Source organism: Metopolophium dirhodum, chromosome 1 (assembly GCF_019925205.1).
Source record: "Metopolophium dirhodum isolate CAU chromosome 1, ASM1992520v1, whole genome shotgun sequence".
NCBI classification, from domain to species: domain Eukaryota; kingdom Metazoa; phylum Arthropoda; class Insecta; order Hemiptera; family Aphididae; genus Metopolophium; species Metopolophium dirhodum.
In genome coordinates, this window is record NC_083560.1 from 32,487,786 (window position 1) to 32,508,947 (window position 21,162).

Sequence of the window (21,162 nt, forward strand, 5' to 3'; positions counted from 1 at the left end):
ATATGTAAATATCAGAATCTTAAATAATATATTTAAATTACTAGGATTCCATTTCAGTTATAATTATGGTTTATTGTCTACTAAGCACTGACAAATAATAATAATACTCGCAAATATAATATTCCTAAGCTATATTCTATTATAATATGTGACTGTATCGTAGTCATACATAGTCGTAGTGTGTATTGAGATATGAGGTGTATAGTGAACTGCTTTACTAATCCATGGTGTGTGTTGGTCATAGCCCTTGCAATTATGTGTGTGTGTTTTAATATTAATGTATCGATCAGCAGTTAATCGTACATAAGGTAGAGTTCGTATTATATACATAAGTGTTATGAAACATATAAATATGTTATATTATTATATTTATAATTGTTACAACTTGTTTTTAAATATCACGGTTGTTTTTATTTTACACAAAAATTAAAATATTAAAATGAAAAGTAAGTATAAGCATATTTGTGTTTAATTCAAATATATTAGATTAAATGTTGTATTATTTCAAACATTAAAATAAATGTAGCAGGTATATAAACGGTGAAGTCGAAATAGGATACTATAATTTTTGCATTTAGTGACCAAACTATATACTCAAAGACGACGTCCAAGACCCTCAGAGTCGATATCGTCTATTCTCCTTAGTCAGTATACCTACTAGTTACACAAATTCATAATATTGTGTGTCATAAATATATAATTTTGTGTATGTTGTCGAGTAATCCTTTGAGCTGTATAAAATAGTTAGATCTATGTATTTTAATAGGAATTACAATTTTGTAGTCGTAATTGACGAGGGATGGCGGGGGTGAAAATACTTTCTAGGGTGGATGGATTGGAATGTTTAAATGCATCTACGTAATTGCGACTATGTTTTTTGTAAGTATGACTTTTGTGTCTTAATATATTGATATGTACCTAAGCTGTATAATATGTTTGGTTGTGTGTGTGTTTGTGATGTTGTATGTGTGAATATATGTACATAAACTAAATATAAATGAATACTGCATATACATATATATTATAATATGTTTGGGTGTTTGTGATACCTGATGAATGTGTGTATGTATGCATATAATATGCGACTATGTAAGTATCTAAATATGTATGAACTATCCTATGGGTATATGAGTGTAAGTGTGTTGTGCTAGAGAAATGTGTGAATGAAACTCATCATCATCTGTAAACGATTAAACGATTGACCATATATACATATATATATATATTATAATTAATATTTCCGTATGTTGTCGGGGAGAGGAATGTGTGAATGCAAGCGAATGTACCTATATTCCGACGTGTATATTTTGAAAATAAATATTTTTACAAGTTTATGTCTGTGTGTGTTTGAGATTTATTCTCATGTATAACGAAGGACTGGGTGGCTTGTTTGTATACTATATGGAATACTGGAATCGTGTGTGTGTGTGTGTGTGTATGTGATGTGATGTGATATGAATGTATGTATCTATGCATGCATGCGTGTACCTATGTATGATAAGGTATATAATATATATGTTGAGCTTGTGTGTGTTGTAAATATTATTATATAAGTTCAGAATGAAAACTGATGAGTACTGTATAGTGTGTAATACCATATTATAGTTTGTATGTGTATGGTTATATCATATTTATATGAATAAATATACCTATGCGTTTTATTGATATGTAAGTAATAAGTATATAATATTATGGTATAATATTTGTATATAGGTATGTGTGATGTTGTAGGTACCTTATATTATATTATGAGCATAACGTATGTTCGTATATATGTATGTATGTATGTATGTATGTGTATGTGGGTATGTATGTATGTATGTATGTATGTATGTATGTATGTATGTATGTATGTATGTATGTATGTATGTAAGTGTGTATGTATGCATGTATGTGTATGTGTGTTTGTATGTATGTATATATAAGTTCAGAATGAAAACTGAAGAGTACTGTATAATGTTTAATAGTATATTATAGTTTGTATGTGTATGGTTATATCATATTTATATGATGCGTTTTATTGATATGTAAGTAATAAGTGTATAAATTGTATAATAATATGTTCAGGGGTTTGTGATAATGATGTGTGTATAATTGTTTAGATATATGTAAATACCTATGTATATTATATGTAGACTATATTATAATATATTTGAATGTGTGTTTGTTTGAGAGGTATAACGTGTGTGTATGTATGTATGTATATATGTATGTATGTATGTATGAATATATATATATATATATGTATGTATGTATGTGTATGTGTGTTTGTACATAAGTGCGTATGTAAGTAGGTATTTATAGATGTGATAACTGATAACATAGATATAATAACGCGGGTGGCGGGCTCGTGCGCGTTCGCGGCGGCCCTTTGTAAGGTGTAGCGTTGGTGGTGTTGGTGGTGGTGGTGGTGGGGGGGAAATTATAGAATGTTTATTGTTAGAAATATCAGTGGAATATTATATGTTCAAGTCACTGTGATAATGATGTGTGTATAATTGTTTATATATATGTAAGTACCTATGTATATTATATGTAGACTATATTATAATATATTTGAATGTGTGTTTGTTTGAGATGTATAACGTGTATATATGTATGTATGTGTGTTTGTACGTAAGTGCGTATGTAAGTATTTATAGATGTGATAACTGATAACATAGGTATGATAACGCGGTGGCGGGCTCGCGCGCGTTCGCGGCGGCCTTTTGTAAGGTGTAGTGGTTGTGGTTGTGGTGGTGGGGGAAATTATACATCTCGTACGTATATGAACGATTGTCGTAAACACCAGTTAAATGAGATAGAATTTACATTTTAATCATAAGCGAGTAAGTTGCGCAGTGGTGTGGATGTCGTATGGGAAGCGACCTGTTCGAGTTCGAATCCCGGTTCGGCAAAAAAATTTTTAAATTATTTTCCGCGGCTAATTGATAGGGAAGAGTGGCGGGGGGATTATCGTACAAGTGCGTGATTGATGGTGGGGGTATCTGAAGAGCGGGGTAGCGGGGGGAATGTCGTGTACGTATGTGATAGATCGCTCAACCCATGGGTTGAGCAGAGGTGTATAGATGTATATGGGTTGAGCAACGGGTTTCGCGGGTTGAGCCATCAGGTATAGGGCTGAGCCAGCAGGCTGGGGTTCCAGAACTCTCTTTTTTATCCTACTTAACTATAAAAAATATTTTTCAATAATTTTAATGGCTGTGGTTGATGCTAACCTGAGTTTTGTTGTAATTGATGTCGGAGCTTATGGAAGAGAATTGGATTCAAACGTATTCAAAGAATGTCCATTTGGCAAAAAACTATATTCTGGTCAGCTTAATATACCAGAACCTGTATACTTGCCTAATACCCAAAACGTTGTACAACCATATGTATTTGTAGCAGACGAGGCATTTGCACTCCATAAAAATTTACTAAGGCCATACCCAGGACGAGGCCTTACTGACAAACGTCGAATTTTTAACTACAGGCTCTCTAGAGCTAGACGAACTGTGGAAAGAGGCATTTGAATAGGTATATTCAACAGCAGTGGCGAAAACATGGGAGTGGACCCCTCCCCCCCTTGCTTATTTCATAGTTTTAATTTAATTTTTAAAAGTTTCCCTGAAATGTTCATCGACATTTATTGATTAGATTGATTATGATATATGAGAATAATATTAGACAATATCACTATACCATATAGTATAATTGGCATATAATAATAATAATTAATTGACATACTATACTTGACATATTAATTTTTAATATTTAGCTATAAAAGTTGAACATTTTATACATATTTAACTACAAAATAATCATTAAGGTTTGAATTTGATAAATTTTGTCGAAATTTGAACTTTAAATGCTTATAAAAAAAAAATTGTGCTAATGTATTTTTAATATTTTTCAGCTGCTATTGTAACGATATATCAGGAGCCTTGCATTAAATTTTCACGCTTTTTTACCCAGAAATACAAATTATTAATATTTATAGAAAAAAAAACTAAAAAAGGTGGATAAGTGGATGTCGCTCTGCTGTACAGTAGATTACAAGTGGGTCACTGTAATGGATGGTGTTAAATTTGAATTCAATGATATAATATTGCGGCAAATATCCCTATGAAGTATCCTTTTCGTAATGTCGATTCGCATGGAATATTTTTTGTTGCAATATTTTGATAAAAAAGATCTAAAAACGTCATTATTCAATTTATTCATAGGGATATTTGCCGCAACCAACGCGTTACACAAATCGTAATTGAAATCTGACTTAATGGTATTTTTATTAATGAAAGGCTGAATTTTTTTACTATTTTCAATTTTTGCAAGCGCATTTTTGTGTTTGCATATCTCTTCCGATATGTTGCTGAATATGGAATTTTTTCTCACTTGACACTTTGACGTCACAAATTTTACAATATAAAATTAATCCATCGGTTGAAAAAATATTTTCACCGAACTCTGAACATACTTTTTCAACTTGGAATTTTGATTTTGTTTAACTTTTGGAATAATTAAAAAAACAGAATAAAATAAACGTGTGGAAAAATTATTGAACGACAATTATTGCGATCGACAAATGCGGGCGGACTGACGAACAATCTTGAATCTACGCATTACGAACTTATCTTAATCTTTAAATAGGTGTACGGGTAATTTTATGGCCGTACCAAAAACTCGATAAGACGATATCGATAAATATTGCGAATAATAAAACCCATTTGTAGCGATAATACGCAAGCTGTGTATAAAATTATAAAATCAACTGAAAAATTAAACACAAAATAGGCATTTATAAGTACAAAAGGTAAAAAAGGCAAAAAAAGGCAAAAAAAAAAGGTTCCATCGTCTAAGAAATTAAATGAAACACATTTTTGTATAAAAATTATTTTTCTATTATGATTAGTAAAAGAAAGGCATTTGCCTTCAAATCCGAACCCTAGTTATATATAAATTACTTTATTCACAATAATATCATCAAATATACTTGGGTAATATCATAGGCTGACTGACCGTTTTCGCTCAGAATCGTTTTTCTTATACAATGATATTATATCATTGAATTCAAATTTAACACCATCCATTACAGTGACCCACTTGTAACCTACTGTACAGCAGAGCGACATCCACTTATCCACCTTTTTTTATTTTTAATCGTTTTTTTTTTCAATGGGTTTATGAGATTGGTGAAGTTAAAGAAATTCAAAATATAATTTGTGTTTACTTCACTTAGCGCTTCCTCCATGTTGGTGAGGGAAGCTTAGGATGTGTCGTAATTTATCCTACATGGGGCAGGAGTCTCCGGGTTTTGTGGCTCTCCCCTACCACCATCCGTCCGTGCCTTAGCGCTGGGTGCTACTTACGGGCGGAGGTGGAGCTAGGACGTCGACGGCTGACCGCCTACGGCCTAGGGTCATCTGTGGACCACCAGCACCGGGCCCCGGGGGGGCCCGTACCTTTTCTGAGGGCCGGGATGACTCAGTTAAGTGCCACCTTGGGTACCGGACCTCCCACTAGGTGTTGTGATTTATGTACTACTATCTGGCGCCTGTCCTACAGCCACCACGTTTCAGCCGAGGTAGGCTCCTCAACCTTGAGGGGCACCGCTCACAGCTCCGGCTGGCCGTCTCTGTGTGCGGTGGGGCTCCCCTCTCCCATGGTACTGACTGGGTTTTTAGTTGATGTCAGTGGATCAACCCGGGGCGTAACCCCTACCACTATTTTGGCTCCCCAGGCGGCTAGTGGTGGGCCTTGCGGTGGAGATTCGGGCCAGCGCTTGCACGCTAACCCCGGGTCCCCCACCAACCCCTCCGTCGCCTGTGACAGAGCCTACCTAGCCTGGAGAAAACCTACTCTGTCCGAAGATCTTTTGGCCTCGATGGCCTCCCTAGCAAAGCGACGCAGTGCACAGTAGTTTGACCTAGTGTCCAGAAACACCTTGGTCTCACACGGCCATGCGTCCTCTCCTACATGCCTGATGAGCCTTGCTCTCTCAGCAGAGAGCACAGGGCATCTGAAGAGCACATGGTCCACCGTCTCGTCCTCAGTTTCACATCTACACGAGCCCGTTCCCTGAAGGGCGAAAGACTCCAACTTAGAGTTGAAGTCTCCGTGTCCCGTGAGGAACTGGCAGACGTAGTGATCCACCTCGAGAGGGAGAGCCAGTCTCCATCTTATGTCGGGAAAAATAGCGTGGGTCCAACGACCCTTACCACCATTATCCCACCTGTCGACGCCAGATAATGCGTTAAATTTAATTGTTAATTGTCGCCACCGTATCGCCATATATCCCTCCACCGTCCGGCTCACATACACACTCGCACGCACACCTGAGCATTGTTTATTTTTATTTTTATATTGTTCTAGAGATTATATTTTATGTAGATTAGGCCGCGACGCGGTATCGGTCACATAGGCCGCCGCAAATGAACCAGTACGGTTCTTCATAATGTAATCGAAACACCCATTGTTACGTGCGCAAATTGCCGTTTTATAAATTAACTTATAGTTTTTTGGTCGGCACGAATTGCCAGTATAAGATTGTTTATGTTGGCGCAAATCGCCACGTAAATTATTATTGTATTTTTTTGATCTGTGTACGGTGCGCTTATTAATATTATAATTGTTTTTATAGCCGCGTGCGCTGTTCGTCGCGGCGTAGTATTATATTATTATTTCGTTCGGCGCTAATCGCCGCCCTTATTATTGTTGCGACATATTATTAATATAGTGTGTGTCGCGTAGTATTAATACATATTTGTTGGGCCAAGAGGGCCACGTAAAATTATTATTATTATTATATCGTTGTCAAGGCGCGAATCGCCAAAATTATTATTGTTATTATATTTTTTTATCCTGCCAGATGTCTATAATCCTATCCCACTGGTTGTCCATCTCCTCCTCTGAGATTTGACCAGCTTTCCTTTTAATCCTAACCATATGCCATTGAATTTCTAGATCGAGAGGCAGCTGCCCAGCAACAACCTGCAACGCATCCGTTGAGGTTGTTCTGTATACCCCTGTTAGAGAGAGGAGGGTCCTCCTCTGCTTGCTGCCGAGGAGTTTTATCGCCTTCATTGTGAGGACTCCTTTTGACCAGATCTCCGCAGCGTAAGTGATACGAGGCAGAAAGACTGCCTTGTATATTACGGCGGAGGTGGACTGTCGGAGACCCCAGTCCGCAGACGATGCCGCTCTAAGCCTACTGTACAGAGAGTCGGACTTTCCGGCCACGCCACTCACGTGTGCCCAGAAATTTCGCCTACTGTCCAATTCGACGCCCAGATACCTAACTGAGCTCACAGCCACGATGTCCTCTGTCCCGAAAGGAACAGTGAACCCTGGCCGCAGACCACCTTTCAGGGGATCGCTTGAGAATTACTTGCCGAGAAGGTAAGACCTCTTCGACTCGCCCACTCGCGCAAGGCGCCGAGCGTCGCTCTCGCTTTCCCCTGAATTTCGTCAAGATCGGAGCCCGTGATAAGAACCGCCAGGTCATCCGCGTACGCGACCAGTTTAACCCTATCATTCGTGTTGGTGATCAACGCCCTATCCATAGATAAATTCCAAAGACTTGGCCCTAACTGTGAGCCTTGTGGGCAACCCCTGGTGAGATCCGCGAAAGCCGTCGCTCCCTCCACCGAGAGCACCGCCCTTCTGCCCGTCAGATAGCTCTGTATGATAGATCTAGTTGCATCGGATGCCCCCAGATCCATCATGTCCCTAATCAGAACGTTCCATCTCAGGTTATCGAAGGCTCCTGAGATATCCAGAAAGACTCCTACCACGATATCCTCGCTGTTATCCACCCAATCCAGACACGACTTGATCGCGCTGATTGTAGACTTGCCGACCCTGAAACCATGTTGCTCTGCTGAAAGAGCGCCCCCCGTTTCCTCCTCAAGCCTGTCCAACACCAACCGCTCCAGCACTTTTGACGGTGCCGAAAGCAGGCTAACTGGTCTATATGACTTAGGAAGACTCGGGTCTCTGTCCTCTCCCTTCCTGATGATCACTACCTCTGCTGTCTTCCAACAGTCCGGAAATTCCGACTTCCTGAGGCACTCTCTCAGGACGTTGGTCAGCGGCGTGCCAATGACGCCCCACGCCTTCCTGAGTACCCCAGCGGTGATCCCGTCCAGTCCTGGAGCTTTGTTAGGGGCCATCCTCCAGACAGCCGCCTTAACCTCAGCCTCCGTGACCTCCCGTCTCACTCTTCCTACTCTCTCAGCCTCAAAGATGGGAGCAGCCCTATCCCTGGGGATTAGGCTCTCCAACAGACACTCGGCCGTCTCCAAAGCCGTCACCGTGAAGGTTCCGTCTTCTCGAAGCACGGCGTTAGGTACCCTACTCTTAGAAGATCCATTCCTAGCCCAACGATAGACCGGGCCCCAGATGTCCGAGTTGCTGGAGGTAGCGAACTTCCTCCACGACTCCATCTTGGCCTTCCTAATCTTTTCCAGGTGCTCGTTCCTAAGCACTCTGAATTGGTCCCTATCCGAGACTTTGTAGTCCTTGGTGCGTCTGAAGTTATTGAGGCGCCTTTTGGACTCTTCGAGTCCGACGTCCCACCATGGCGGTTTCATCCTGACGGACTTACGGGAGCGGGGCATGGAGGCCTCCATAGCTTGCCCAAGAGCACGCGTGAGAGACTCCGCTACCTGTCCGCAACCGCCCACCATGGTCTCGTGTTCACCAAGAACTTTCTGGGCCAGAACCCACCTAAACCTATCCCAATCGGCTTTCCTAACGTTGAAACGACTTTTCCCTACCGCGGGTCCCTCTGACCCTGATCCGACGCGGATCTTGAATCTGATGGTCCTGTGGTCGCTGTCGGTGACATCGAGCACTTCCCATTCAGAAACTGAGTTCGTCAAGGAGCCCCCTCTCGTCAGCGTAACATCAATGTTCGATGCCCCCATACCCGGCCTCTCGTACGTGTCGAGGTGGCCGGGCTGGTTGTGCACCGTCAAGTGTTTCGCCGCGATCAGGGACTCGACGTGGGTCCCCCGGGCTGAACCCGAGTTGTTGCCCGGCCGACTGAACCATTGCGGCGAGTGCGCGTTCACGTCGGCCCCTATCACGACGTCTTGGTTGACCCTATCAAGAATATCACCTAACCTATCCTACATGGGGCAGTGGGAGTGTGAGGTGTTCTATTGTCAGTGACACTTCACATTGATGGCAAGTTGGCTGTTATTCTTGGTTAAATAGATGGATTAAATACAGGGACTGGAACCTTGATGTTTGGTTCCTAGAAAAAATAAAATTTATTTTTCGGTTTCTGTTGAAAAATTCTCTGTGAGGGTTGTAAAACTATGTTGCACATTTTTTTTTTCTTGTGCAAGTTATTGCAATAATTTGCAAAAATATGGTACTCGTTTGGTAACGATACAATAAAGTCGGGGTGCCAACTTCACGCTCGTGCTTATGACGCAATGTTTGCGTTGGCTTATACCTACCTACTGCGGGCGAGCCATAACTCTGCTCTTTGCCATTTCGCCATTTCGCCATTTAGATTGCCTACCTGATAATATACTGCTGAAAATCAGAAGTTTAATTTCAGGCAATAATAAAGTTAAAATAAATTTTGAACACCATACACCGAATATTAAATAACGAATTGAACAAAGTTTGAGTCATATAGAGTTGGTACATTTAACGGGATACAAAGTGCATGGGATCAGCTATTATATATGTATCTTGAATTATTTAGGGTAATAGAGTATGTAACTTGGGTCCCTTGTGGTTTCTGTTATTTTTAACAATTCCTTACACTTTCCTTTACAGTGTTCTTTCATAAAAAATTCAATATTTCTAGTTAATTTAATAAATTTCTTAAAATCAAAACGTTCTTTTAATCTTTTGTTGGCTTTTAACATATGCCATTTAAGACATACTGACTCCATATTATCTCCGTTAAGTTTATAAATCTATTTCGGTGCTCATTATTTTTTTTTTTTAATTCTACAATAAATCTAAAATTAACATGATTTGTGTTAATTCTAGGTATTTACCTCCACCGTAATAAAATTATTATACTTATATTTTTTTATTGATAGTTTATTCTCATTACTTTCATCGCTATATGTGGTTATATGAAAATATGCTAAAATGTCCTTTAATCTTAAATGTTTTATTATTGTTATTTTTTCTCGGTATATATTTTTATATTTATTTGTGTATCCTTAACATCGTAAACAAGAATCTATTTATTCAAAATAGTCAGCGGCAAAAATACGTTTAACAATTAATTGATCTAATATCGCGCCTATAGTTAAACAAATTGATCTATTTGGTTGTCTATCGTTACAAACTGTATGGGAAAACGTAGTCAAAGGAATCATCACTTGGTTTAGTGCTTCTTCTGATAATGGTATTTGCATTCTATTATTCGATTTTAACACATGTTGTCTGAAACAACTTACGTATACCATGTCTCCCCGGACTAATGAATGTGTGCACTAGTTAATAACACATTTTTTAATTCACTAATAAAATCGATCGCTATTGTAGTGTTAGTGAGTATTCCAAAGATACTGGTTTGTTTTCACCCATGTTTATAAGTTTAAATTTATTGGTTATATATATATTTTATTTTGACATTTCCACTTGTTTATTTTCTGAAACATAATTTATATAGTTTCGTTTACATCGTTATTTATAAATAACGCGTACTTATATTATGCGTTCCCCGTTTTTCTTTAAATTATTTATCTAACGTTATTCTTTATTATATTAGGTACTATAAATTATTTATTTTTTTATCAATTTACTTATGACTATTATCATTTTTTTTGATTAATATTTTATACTAATTACCTGTTTTATTAATATTACCTTTTTTAAAATCAAATTAAATGAAATGAAATTCGTCATTATTCTTATCACTATATATGCTGTTATATTTAAAAATGCTAAAATACCCCTTATCTTTAACCGTCTTATAATTGTTAGATCTATTGTTGCATTCCAGAATATTATTATTAGCAGATATAGACGTACTTTTTAGATAAAATTGTATTAGGGTTAGTCTTGTTTAAATGGAATGAACTTAAATTTATCCTAGTTATAATTTGGACCATGGTTGAATAATAGTGGCCCAAGTTGAACTAAAAAGGTAAAACGTAATTTACAGAAATGCATACAGGATTATAATAATTTATAATATAGAGTACCTTCAAAGGCCAAACTTGGAGCAGTTTATTGTAAATAGTCTATTGTAAACAACTTTAAGATTAATTAGTCCATACATATTATTTTCAATGTAACATTTTTTTTTTTTTAGTTAAGGTTTGATTTATTGATTTCTGTTGCATTTTAACCATACAAATTATTCTTTCTAAGGTTTTTTTTTTTATTTTACAGCTTAATGAATTTCAACAACATGGGGCATTCATGTTTTTCTTATGAACAACTTCTTAATCTATTACTCAAACTAACTTGGGGCACTATGTTAAATTTTTAAAAAAATACCTACTAGACTATTTTCTGTTTTAACAAATATATTTTATACCAGGTGAGTATATAATATTAACATATTATAAAAAAAAATAAAAAAATTCTTGATGACCAATTAAATAAGTATTATGTAGATATCATTAAAAAATAAAAATAACAATTATACATTCTTGTTAGGTATTAAATAATAGGTTCTCTACCTTCAACCATAGAACATTATGAAACTTTAATATTCTAAGCTTTAATACAAGCTTGTCTTATACCTTTATAGAAGGTAGATAATTAATTGTATATATTAAATAATAAGAACTTATACACTAAAAAATTAATATCTGAAAAAAAACTACTAACAATAATATTGAATAAATATCTTAAAATATATACTATCCGTGATCCATCCATCCATTATACATTCATATCGTACAAAATTAAAAACAAAAAAAATTGAATTTAATATTATAATTTATATTTTATAATACTTTTGTCGCACCATTATCAACAAGAATTATGTTGTAAGCTTGGCGGTAAGACACGGAGTTACGAACAATTTCAAGGCCATGAACAATTCTAGACTCATTAACATTGGACGCCCTAGAGTGTCTAGATTCTATAATATTCTATAGTGCCACTTCTATAATATCATAATATTCTGTGGTTATATAGTTCCACTTATCGCTAGTCGGTTGTCTTATGTTTTCGTATTTTTCGGGATAGAATATTATTTTTTTTAATTATTACCGTGTGTCTGGCTAAATAATAAAAAGGTTATTTTCAAACATTAATTTTTAATATTACAAATAATATCTCATCAAATTTGTGACTGTGAAATCAAAAAGTTATGTTTTTCTTGGTTTTGTTCGTGTGCTTTGTACAGTACTCGGCGAGAGTGCAGTAGACATATTATATTATATGTACTATACTTGAAGCATACTATACCTTTGAAAAATACGACACGTGATACCTAACCACTCTACTATTCCATGGGAATTAATTACCACGAGAAAACTTACTCCTCGAAACACAATCATCGGTCTATAGGAGACAGGAATACAGTGTGTCGTATACATTCCAAAACTGAGTGATCGAGGCTACCCACGTCCATTGATCGAATTCTCTTTTCTGAGTTCCAACTGCATACAATACAGATAACTATCTACTGATAAGGCTAACTTCAATATCCAACTTGTCAAATTGGTCTTGGCGGTTGCACTTTTATATTAATTATTTTTAATTTATTTTTGATAATAATATATAACACTCTGCGTTTTAAAAATGCATAAGTGTATAGTGTGCGATAATACACCAAAGTCAATCGTCCAGTAATTCTTTACCATGAATATCAATTGGTACTAGAAATTTACTAGCTCAAAGCTGATTTTTTTATAATATTATTTACATGGTTCATTATCCTGGTGCGGGATATTGTAAAATAATTTTGAACCTGTTTAGCCTAATAATTTCTACTTTGTGTTTATTTTCCTAATCTGACATTAGCAATTTATTGTTTTCATTGATATTATATGTTATAGAGAAAGGCTTAAAGTTTTAGGAATTGATCGTTGTCATGAATGGCAACGTATATGTAGTGATCATTTTTTAAAAGAACACTATAAACCAGGAAAAAGGTGATTTTTATTATATAATGCTATTCCCCAACCTTATGATCGAAATGGATTTCCTTCTGAGTAACACTTCTTGATCACTATAATTTAATTTTTCATTTTCAATATTTTTTTTATTTTTATATAGTTATGCTGCTCAAAGTAATGATGTTGAAACTGGAAATAATGTTATTTTACCAATGGAACAAAATATTATAACGTGAGTTAATGAAAATTGTATTTGACTAGTTTTGTTTTTACATTTATTTAAAAATCTAGAAAATAGGCTTATTATGATGAAAGTGATTACATAGAGTCTGTATTTTACAGAGAGGAACATATTGAAAATGCTTTTGTAAATAATTTTAAATCACCAGGACGGTCTTCTAGACATACTAAAAACAATGAAGATAATATGTCGGTCAGTAAATAAGTATTAATATTTTTAATAAACATGGTCAATACAGTCTGATATCTTTATACTTTTTATGATTTTCCATGCTTTCCTTTTTGAATATGAAGGGCCTTGGTCTTCAACATCCTGGTATATCTTTTTTAGTAATTTAGTGCTTCTAATTAGACATCAGTAATATTCTTGTCCACTTATATTTATAAAATAGTTAGTAGTTTGACCACCAATGTGTGTACTCTTTTTGGAAAACTCTCGGGATATATTATATATTTTTAGCCACTTCTAGTGTATTGTTAGGAAATATCTATTATAAATAATCGGGGATTTGTGTGATTGTAAAATGTAAAATCAAAATGTTCAACTAATAACGCCCAAACAAAGCCATGTGTATATTTACTATAAGGAAATAATCATCTTGTAGACTGTTTTTTGTATCATAATATAAGAATAAATATGTACACACAACTTGTTTTGCATCATATACTGTACAGCCAAAGAGGTACTGAGAATTATTGATTGTAAATATCAATAATTATTCTTAGCTAACACCTGAACAATATTGCAATAGTTGGGAAAGGTTAGCTGGGTTATCAAGAATTCTATAGTAGTGAGTAATATTCTGATTCTATGTTATTCCCAACCAGTACTATGTAGTTTATTGTTTTGGTTACAAAGACATAGAGGGATATATACCCTCTAGTTTCTATAAAAAATAGTCTTTAGACTATCCTAAATATATAGACTCCATACAAACTAGACTATTGAATGTTATATCACTAAAATATGTATTTAGCTCATATTATATTTTAATTTGTACTTTATAATTGGCAACCTACCTATTCCTACTATTAATATATTTTTTTTTAATATGAATAATTTGTTTAAATTTTAAAGGACAATACTTTAGGATCTGTATTACGATGTTCCGTTAAAAACTGCTTTAACAGGCATTCAGAGAATCTTAGTCTCTTTAGCTATCGTATGGATTTCAAGCTAAGAAAAAAGTGGATAGAAAAATGTTGAATAAAAAAAGATCCTACTAAAATAGTAAAACATGGTACAAGAGTTTGTAGTACTCATTTTGAATTAGAATGTTTCACGAATACTGCATTCAAAAACAGATTAAAACCAGGTGCTGTTCTATCATTATTTTTAGATTATGGTAAGAAAAAATTAATTATTTGTTATTTTATTTTGTATCAACTTTTTAATTATTGATTAACATTCTATTATTTTAGTTTAGGTAAATACAAGGTTTTATTCATTTATTTATTTTGCTATATAATGTAATAACAAAATGAAAAAATAAACAATATAATAAACTTCTTAAGATTTAATATAAGAAAGAAGGTTTTATTAATAAAATCGAAGAAGGCAAATTCATGCAGTAAAAACCCTAGTTCATAACTACAATTCCCTTTTCTTTATATTAATATATATTTATTTTGATAATGTTAAACATTTTGATTTTAATTCGTTCCATATTACTTTTCAATAATCTATCCTTAATGACCGCGGAAAATATAAAACTTACTAATTTTGTTGGATAAACATGCTTAAAATAGTTATTTTTCCTCTTAAATCAGATAATCCAAGATAATGATTTGGGAATGTCCTTTTAAATAATCTTTCTCTGATGTCATATATCTTTTTTATAATAAAATTGTATTTGAAATCTATATAATTATTTAAAATTTAAATTCATTTTTTCAAATCATTAGCACCTGATTCTTCGCCAGTATCAATTAATGAAGTGCAGGGTATTGAGTACATGTGATGATCAATTCATAAGTCCAATAGATAATGAAGCTGCTGAACAGTCGTCGTCAGAAAAAAAATAATACAGCTTAAACTTCCATGAGAATTGAAGATTTTACAATGGATATACACGGTTTTATTTTTGAAATGTCCAAGGAAGTTGTACTTCAGAGTTTATATTGGAAGAGTGAACATCTTCATACACAAAATGCAACAGGGTTTTATCAACAAGACACTAATAATGTATCTGTGAAGAAAGTTAATTTTTATAATAATCTTGTGCCAACTTTACAAATATATGGCAAGAAATACGAACATAAAACGTCTATAACAACAAAGAAAGAGTCAGGTGATCTTTTAGAAAAATTCATAGTATTGAAAAATGTTATGTTAAGGGTTGGTTAGGTTAGGTTAGGTTGACAATTAATGTTTATTAATATTGTGCTGTACAATAGTTTAAATTTTATACAGCGGCGGTGGCGGAAAACCGAAACAAGCGGCTGCTACGCTTTCTGGACTGGAATTCGGTTGATACCACGTCGCGTACGTGGCCGTGTTCACGTGGCTTTCCAGGAGGAGCGGCGGTTGCAAAGACGTGATCCCTGGGAAATCCACTTTACGTGACGCGTCCTTCCCGACGGATCTGGCCAGGGCCTCCAAAGTCCTGTTACGTGCTGCCCCTTCAGGGATTCACTATGTTGATGATTTGAAAATAATAGTAGTCAAATTAGATTTATAAATACAATGTTTTATTTGAACAAAATGAAATGTATAGTATCGTCGTGGTAATAGTAGTAGTAGTAGTCGTCATCCTGTATATGGCTAGTGGCGTGAAGTCGCTTCTGCGTTGCTGGTCCAGGTACATCTGTCTTTACTGTGTTCCCAGCCCTCCTATATATGATGTCGGTTCCTTTGATGGATCCTGCGCATGGACAGGGCGTCCTTGAGGTGGATGTAGCTGGTTCAATAAGTTGTTATTCTCGCAACCGCCGCTTCGTAACTTGTTGTTGGCCGCTCCCCTTGATTAGCTTGCCAAAATAGAATGTGATTTCTAACTATGAGGTTACGCCTAATAGACCGTAACAACACAAGGAGAACTGCCTCTCCGAGTAGAATGATACTTATATACTAATACGTGAATTGAGTACGTAAAGCTATTCCTTTACACCTCCCTGCCAAAAAAAAGATTATTAGCCTGTAAGGATAAGAATCTTTAACAATAATATTTAAGTTCAATAGTCAACAGTAGTTGATTTTACAATTTGGTATTCATTTACATTTACAATTTGTTATAATATTTACATTTCATTACAATCTTGTTTATAACAAGTCACAATAATTGATAGATATATATGTTTTACATTACATTTTTGTTATAATAGGTTAAAATTTGTTATACATATTCTTTGACATTTTACAATTATAATGTAATTTACAATATTTATTTAATTACATTTGTGTTTTTTTTTTTTTTACAATAAGATAAAATTTGAATACATAATAATATAAAATTTTGATTACCTGAAATTATAATATTAGAAGTGTTAAAATGTTAGTTTATTACATAATATAAGTTTATATTTCCCCTTTTGAATACAATATTTGTTAGTGATAGAAAATCTTCCACCAATTGATAAGTTATGTGAATAATATAATAAACTGTTACACATATATGTCAACATAATTTGCATTAACTTAGGATATTCGAGTATATAGCTTGGATTTCTTGTTTTTTCTATTAATTTAAGTAATTCCTTATATCTCCATTACAATGGTCATTCATAAAGAGTTCAATATTTCTGGTTATCTTATTTAATTTTTTGAAATCATAACGTTCGTTTAATCTTTTGTTTGCTTTTAATATGTGCCAGTTAAAGCATACCGATTCCATCTTATTTTTCTTAACTTTATAAATATGTACTTCGGTGGTTAATATTTTTTTTAATTCTTCGATAAATCTAAAATAATATAATTGTGTTAAGTCTACGTAATTACCTTCACCGTGAAATTATCCTAAAAATCTCTATATATATTTTTATTTTTTCCTATATTTCCTACCTAGTCTATACAAATATATCGGTCCTATTGATCATAGTGAATTCGAAATCCATTATGAAAAAACGGATTTGAGAGCTAGAATATATATAAAATATTAAATTCATGCATATTATTATGACTATAGTTACATATTACTACTATATTTAATTTTCCTGTGTTTGTTGTTACTATGTTTTACTCTTCGAATAGATGGTCCGTTGATAATATACGTCGTGTTATTAGTTGCTCTAAAAACATTCCGACTTCTACACAGATTGAACTATCCGCCCTAGGGTTACTAATTATTGCGTGTATAAATGCAGTTACTGGTACCATAGCTTGATTTAAAACACGTTGTGTAAACGGCATAGTCATTTTCCTATTAGCCTCTATAACATGTCACTTAAAAGTTAAAACATCCTACACAAATCATATCCCTCCGGACGAACTGGTTGTGCTGCCCGTTTAATAATTCGTTTTTCAGCTCTCGGAAAAAATCTATTGCTTGTAGTGTCAATGGTAGTTCTGCCGACAATGGTATGTTTTCGTTCATGTTTGTGTTGTTAAAATCTTTTATATACTAAATTTTTACGTGTATTTATATTTCGTTTCTTCTTACACTCTGAAATAATTAAAATTTCATTATTTATTACGATAGTTACGTTAATATTACTACTATTCTAATTATTGATGTTAATATTACTTATGAAATATTATTTTTACGTATTATTTTTTTTTATTTGTACGTATTTAAAATTTATATTATTATTTATTTATTTATTTTTTTTTATTTATTCTTATTTATTTATTTATTATTATTATTTTTTATTTATTTTATTTTATTTTTTTATTATTTTTTTTTACAAGGGTCTATCTATAAAAAGAAATCGGTGGTAAAAATACGTCTATTAATTAATTGATTTAATACTGCACCTCTAATTAAACAAATTGATCTATTCGGACGTGTAAGGTTACAAAATGGATGAAGATAAGTGGTCAAAGGAATCATCACTAAATTTAATTCTTCTTCTGATAGTGGTATGGGCATTCTATTGTTTGCTTCTAGTACATGGTGTTCAAAACAGCTTACGTATACTATGTTTCTTCGTACTAATTGAATATGCGCACTAGTTAATAATACTTCCTTTAATTCTTTAATAAAATCGATTGCATGTAGTGTAAATGAATATTCTAAAGGTATTGGTGCATTTCCGCCCATGTTTATAATTTATATTTTATTGGTTAACGTATATTTTATTTTGACCTTCTCTTGTTTATTTTCTGAAAAATAATTTATATTATTTTATTGCATCACTATTATATAATTATTATTAATATTAATTAATTAGCTTATTATTTATTATTTTTTTATTTATATATTTTTTTTCTACTATTATCTTGGTGAGGGTGGTGGAGTGAATGGTGTCTCTGCAAACCCCCTTATGTAGTCACTTCTGTTTGATGGTCTATATTTAACTATCCTTCTGGGTATATCTATTACTTGTTCATCACTAATATATTTGCATTTAATTAATATATATATTGCTATTATGAGTACGAGAGATAGTGCTGCTAATACTATTGTTACATATAGTAGGTTACTGTGTATAAACTGGTGTTTTTGGCTTTGTTCTCTTAAAACTTCTTGGTCTATCATTTGTTGTACTTTATCCAAGGACTTGGATACGCCGTGTAGATCCGTTAATTGTATATTTGGATTGTCTCCCCATTCTTTATTTACTTCGAATCTATGTATGTGTTCAGGTATCTTCTCTAAAATGTTTTTTATGTTAGTTGTAGGTATGAAATCCTTATAATTCGTGTTGGTAATTTCTTCTGTGGCGGTTAGTACTGCATTTTGTGTAAATACTTGACATTTATTGTTCACGATAGTTATTTCTCCAATTTTATTTGTATCTAGCGTAAATGGCTCGACTAAATCTTTACAACTTATGGTCAGTGCTTCACTTCCCACATGTAACCAGGTGTTTTTGTTTCGTAATTTATAGTATATGTTTCTTTGTAGATTAAACTTTTCGATTGCACAGTTCTGTTGATTAGAAGTAGTATCAGGTCCTTTGAATAATTGTAATTCGCATGGTTGACGTTCGCTGTTTTCTTGAATTGGCTGTGGTGTTCTACATATTATTCTATATATTGCAGTCTCTGTACAGTCGTCCAATTGTTTTTCTGTATATGTAGTAAATCGTTTTCTATCTTTAGTTATTGCAATATTGTTATAAGTAACTGTTGGAAGATACCACCCTTCAGTATTATTTTGAACATGGATTATTGGTATAGGTATTAAATGGTATAATGTATGTACATTCTTACGTATAAATGTTGTTCCTTAGTCGAAATGTTTCTATATAATTGTTCGGTTTGATCTAACGTATTTCCTATATTTTTTATTATTGTTTTTACTACTGTTGTTTGAGTCTTTATTATGTGTAGTATATTAGCCCCCGATTCTTCTGTTTGCTTTATAGCTTCCCGTGTTTTCTTAGTGCATTTATCATCGCATACGCCAAATAACGTGTACATAGTGTTATTTTCCGTTGCTTATTATCAAATAGATCCATACCAGTTCCTAATGACAAATACATACGTTCTTTTTGGTATCTGGTATTTCCCGCATAAATCGATATGTTTTTGATCGGTACATATTTTTGTAATATTTTTCATTTTTTCCCCCAATAAATCATATTTTGTATTGTACTCCTTTAACGAAAAATATGTTACAAGTTTATATTCAGCCCCTATAATCCTAATAGGTCCTAAATTTTCGTAATATAATCCCTTGCCATTTCCATAAGGCGTATATTTAAAGTGTTCTGATGTATTTATTTCGTCAGATTTGACTAGACAACCAATCATCATCACCAATCTAAAAGTATAAAATTATATTTATATTAAACTAACTACCTTATTTTTTATTATCTTATATATATATTTTTTTTTAAAACCCCTATCATAATCTATTATACCTATCCCTTGGATCGTATAAAAGTTTCATATAATTTGTTAGTCGTTTACATAATGTATCTACTGACGTCACTGAATTTGGTGACAAATCATACATGATATTAGTAATAATTTCTATTATTTTAGTTATTTCGAGAGTTGTGAAAGGTTCTTCAACGTTATTATTTGCAGTATTGATATGACCTATAAAACAACTCGGTGTGTTTTCCGGCCCTATAGTATATGTTTCATGTAATTCTTGTTGGAGTACGATTTCAAGTTCCAAAATGAATTCCCTTTGTCTGTCCCTAAAATTAAAATTTGTCTATAATTTTTATTATAATATATTTTTTTTTTTTTAGAATATTTAGAAAAAAATGTTTGGTTCTACATTGCTTGTATTACGCTTCCTATTTAGTTTTATTCTTAAAATTAAATTAATAATTTACACGTTAATTAAATATATATTACTATATATATATATTTTTTTTTTTTTTAATCGGATTGTGCATCATTATAATATTTTTTAACATTGTTTCTATAAACAGTGATGCTACGCCACCCACGCTGAATAACTACATTTTCATTTCCCACTATTGTTATGACTTCGTATGGTCCTAACCATAATGGATCGATTTTTGTTCTATGATTATTATCATTTAGGAGTATTAAATCCTTAACATGTATTTCTTGTGGGTTTTCGTTTCTATCGTATCTTTCTTTACTTTTTATTTTATTTTTAACTAATTTTTCCCTAGCTATCTTATGTGACACTTGCATGTTTTCCTTTAGATCAAATAAATAATCGTCGTAATTGTATCGTGGTTCTGGCTCGGTTTTTAATGTAATCGGTACCTCCAATGTGCGTCCGTAAACTAGTGCGTATGGCTGGAAGTTAGTAGATGAATGTAGGTACTGTCGAATTATATACAAAAAATGCAAAGG

General features: G+C 33.5%; 1 protein-coding gene and 1 pseudogene across 1 annotated transcript; both read left to right on the top strand.

The window, feature by feature from the left end:
* The first annotated feature begins 3,197 nt into the window (after positions 1–3,197).
* On the top strand, positions 3,198–3,512 carry LOC132936541 (uncharacterized). The gene has a single exon (XM_061003286.1). The coding sequence runs from the start codon at positions 3,198–3,200 to the stop codon at positions 3,510–3,512; it is 315 nt and encodes a 104-aa protein (XP_060859269.1).
* Positions 3,513–12,717: 9,205 nt separating this feature from the next.
* Positions 12,718–15,608, top strand: LOC132937330 (uncharacterized; annotated as a pseudogene).
* The last annotated feature ends 5,554 nt before the right edge of the window (positions 15,609–21,162 follow it).

What these genes read in the sequence shown, in the direction of transcription:
- LOC132936541 (XM_061003286.1), top strand. Translation starts at nt 3,198, where the DNA reads ATGGCTGTGGTTGATGCTAACCTGAGTTTTGTTGTAATTGATGTCGGA.